We start from the raw sequence: 3,648 nt of genomic DNA on the forward strand, positions 1-3,648 counted from the left end.
GGTATGCAAATAAAAGAAATGCTAATAAGGCGCATGCTAATGAGGCGTCTGGCGGGATCTCTGCGGGGGCTGTGCGGTCCCGGAGTCGCAGGGGCCAAGGCCCCCCTTCCCCTGCCCTCCGTCCCCATCGCCCTTCCCCACGCCGCACCACCCTTCCCCAGGCCTTGAGACGACCGACCCCTGCCACAGCCTACCCCAGACCCCCTTGGCCACCACCCAGGGTGGCTAAACGGGTCCTACCTTTGTACTGGACCTCCGGGTGCACTGAGCACAGCGCGCCCAGCACGGGCTCCCCAAGGATGGAGGGTGCCTCTCCCACCACGTCCTGAGGGGACAAAGGCAGAGTGACAGGGACAGTCTTCGCCCAGTACTCCAGGCACAGGGGCTGCCCAGTGCAGCCCCCAGCACCAAAGGGACTGGCCCAGCTCCTGCCACAGTGGGGAGGAGAGAGACGGGAGCTAACATTGCCCCTCACCTCTGGCAAAGCCCACTACCCACCTGCATGACCCTGAGCGTCTGCAGAGCCAGCTGCTGGGCTCGGGGGGAGGCACACGGCAGCACAGCAATGAGGCCTTTGTAGACTTGGTTCTGGTACTTGGGATTGCCGCGGCCCAAGGAGTCCATCAGAACCTGAACATCTTCTTGAGCTTCTGCTGAGTTGGAAGTGGCCAAGAATTCGGTAAGGGATCGCACCCCTGTGCAGGGAAAGAAACACCAAGTTGTGTGCCTGGATGAGACTGGGTCACCCATCTCAGGTGTTCCACTGTCACCCCCGAGAGAACCCAGCACCACGTTCCACTTGAAGTGCAGCTCGAAGAACAGAAGCCAGGAAAAAAGTTCTTTGTCCTTGTCAGGAGCCACACCACCAACTGGAAAAGCCATTGGCAAAATTCTCAGCTGGAGTAGGTGGCCAAGGCCCTTCTGAGGGCATTTACACAAGCAGAGAGTCTGGCACCGGGATGCCAACAGTGCTGCTAAGGGTCTCTCTGCTGATCCTGCCGCTTCATCTCTCTTGCAGGAAGATGTGACAGCAGGTATCACCCCATAGCCTTTGACAACATAATCCGAACTACAGAACAACTAACAGGGTTTGGCTCCCACTGCTCAGGAGAAAAAACAGGGGAAAAAAGTATTGTAGTGCTCTTTCAAAAGATAGAAGCCGCAAAACCCTCCCACCCCGAGAGGGGAAGCCTGGGAAAGTTTGCAGTAGGTGAACGCTGCAGGTAAGAATGGAAACTGTTTTGTAGTTTTAACCGGAGAAGTTGCAACCAGCAGGACAGCCATATTGCATGAAAAGAAATGACTGTAAAGAAAGTGAGCTCATTAAAAACTCAGAGAGGGGATAAAATGCAACTGCTCGCTCAACAATAGCTGAGCCCCTGAACTCCTTCCATCCCGAGAAACGCTACAGCGATCTGCCATCTGGCAGGTGGAGCGCAGGGAGTGGCTCAGTGCTGTGAGCAGCCCCGGGGGTCAGAGGTAGTGAGAACAACCTCACCTGAATTAGGAAAAAGCACAGATGGACATGCCGCCTACCATAGCTTTCACAAATGAGCTCCTTATACTTCCTGCCAGTGTCCGCGACAAGCTGCAGCAGCTTTACAGACTCCCGTTTGTCCTCTTCTTTCAGATGGTTCAGCCCTAGTATTTCCAGGAGAATCAAGACACCTCCAATCTCCAGAAATTCAATAAGGTATCTGCGTCTGCAAGGATAGGGGGAACAAAGCCAAAAGTGTCACCTGCCTTGGAGCCCATCTTCCTCTGTCAGCTCGCCATGCTGCTGGGAACCATCACCTCCTGCCTTGCTGCAGTGGGTACCTGGTGCCCAGGCAGTGAGCATGAGGAGATTCAGCCTGGACCGCAGAGGCAGATGCCTGCCAGCAGCACATTTTGCTGCCAGCCAGTCACTAGCTCCCGCTTTACCCCATCCTTATTTCAGATATTGAACCACAGGCACAGAAAGCCCCATCTCCGCACTTGGGCTCTCACCACACTCCTTCCACATTGTGCCAGTGACCCAGTGGCTCTGGAGACATGCACAAGCAGTGGATTTGGTTTTGAGAGCATTTGAAATTCCTGCCACAAGCCTCACTGGGGCCTGTCTTGCCTGAAATGCATAACACAGCCCACCCAAAAGACCGCCAAGGACTTGTTATTTTCTTTATCTATTCATTCCCTCACCCTTGTGTGCCTTCCCCACGGCACCTCTCGCACAGTGACATTCTATGCTCACCCACTTGCAGCAGATAGGAAGATGCCAATGGACTTGAGCAGCTTGTTGAGGCATGTGTTGTACGTGTAGCTGTTTGACAAGGCTAAGGAGAGATTTACAGACCATTGTGGTGTCTCCCAGGCTGCCGTTGGCAATCTGGAGGTCTGAACTGGATATTCTCTCTGTGGGAGAGCATGGACCTCCTCACAGGCATGCAGAGGCAGCACACTCATCTCAGTATGAGAAAAAACACTAATTCTAGGTTCCTGACAGATACGACTTTCTCTTTAGTTCCATCTTTAGATAGTCACTTGCTCTCCCCTGCAAAACATGGCTGGATATGGATGTCTCCATACAGAACCTTAATTTTTAAACTTATTTTTTGGTAGAGAACTTTTCCTTCCTCTCCATCCCACTACCACATGCCACCTCCAGCTTTCCAAGGAAAGAGATACGTCATCCTGAGCCACGCTGTTAGGCGAACCAGAAACAAGCTGGCTCCCTGGGAGAACTCGAGCTCCAGCTCTGGTTCTGTCTTGCCATCACTGCTTTTAATGAAGTTGTCCAGGATGCATCTTCGAGCAGTTTTGTGGGCACTATCCCATTCCTGCAAGAAAACCATGAGCTTCCTGATGGCTTCCTGCTCTTTGACGGAAGTCATGATCTCTTCTGCCTAGAGAAAAGTGAGAAAGAAGTTAAAAAAGGGCTTTGAAGATAGAAAAAGTCTGTGCTAAGGGATTACCACCAGAATCACATCTAAAATCTCTAGCAAATAACATTAAAGCACTTAGTAGTCATTAATTACATCTGAATTTCCTTTATGCTAATTTCATAGATAAGAAAACTGAGGCAAAAAGAGAGTTCCTAGTATGCCTGAAGCTGCACAACGAATCTGCGACAGACTGGAGATTATTTTCCAGGGCAGGTGGCTTCACCACAGAAGCTCTGTTAATAAAGTGATTTTCATGTTGCCCATTCCCCCAGCCTCGGTTTCTCACTAGCCTCATGACATGAACACTGCATCTCATATCTGACCTGCCAGAGAGTAAATAGGGTGAAATGAGAGCACAAATAGGTATGGATTTATAGGGAGTGACAGGGTCAAGGGGGCTGTAAATGCCTGTTAGCACAGCAGTGCAGCATACCCTCATTCACGTGGTAGAGCAGCAATTAGGACTGGGCCCACATCCACTCCAGGAAGATGTGCTTGTCCTTGGTACTGGGAAAGTGCTTTGGGACACTTTGGCATGATGGACATTTGCTGTGTTTTTTTTTTTAATCTAATTTCTATGGCATATTTTTAAACAATCTAAGAAAACATGAAATTATAAGAATTACAAGGAAGATGACAAAAACACCCCTTGCTTGCACTTCCTTCCATCCCTTCACACAGGTGTTAAAGCAATCTATACTTTGCCAAATTTCTTTGGCACACT

At 50.6% G+C, this 3,648-nt stretch overlaps 1 protein-coding gene across 1 annotated transcript; it reads right to left on the reverse strand.

Moving 5' to 3' along the window:
* Nucleotides 1–240: 240 nt before the first annotated feature.
* Nucleotides 241–2,879, reverse strand: LOC104613764 (chromosome unknown open reading frame, human C1orf228; the record flags this gene model as incomplete). Its single annotated transcript, XM_010293607.1, has 5 exons — nt 2,668–2,879; nt 2,234–2,302; nt 1,537–1,703; nt 499–695; nt 241–325 (listed from the first exon to the last, which is right to left on the reverse strand). Coding segments are annotated over exons 1-5 (724 nt in total), but the record flags the coding sequence as incomplete, so codon positions are not given.
* Nucleotides 2,880–3,648: the final 769 nt, after the last annotated feature.

The sequence above is a fragment of the Phaethon lepturus genome, unplaced genomic scaffold (assembly GCF_000687285.1).
Source record: "Phaethon lepturus isolate BGI_N335 unplaced genomic scaffold, ASM68728v1 scaffold29138, whole genome shotgun sequence".
Taxonomy (NCBI): domain Eukaryota; kingdom Metazoa; phylum Chordata; class Aves; order Phaethontiformes; family Phaethontidae; genus Phaethon; species Phaethon lepturus.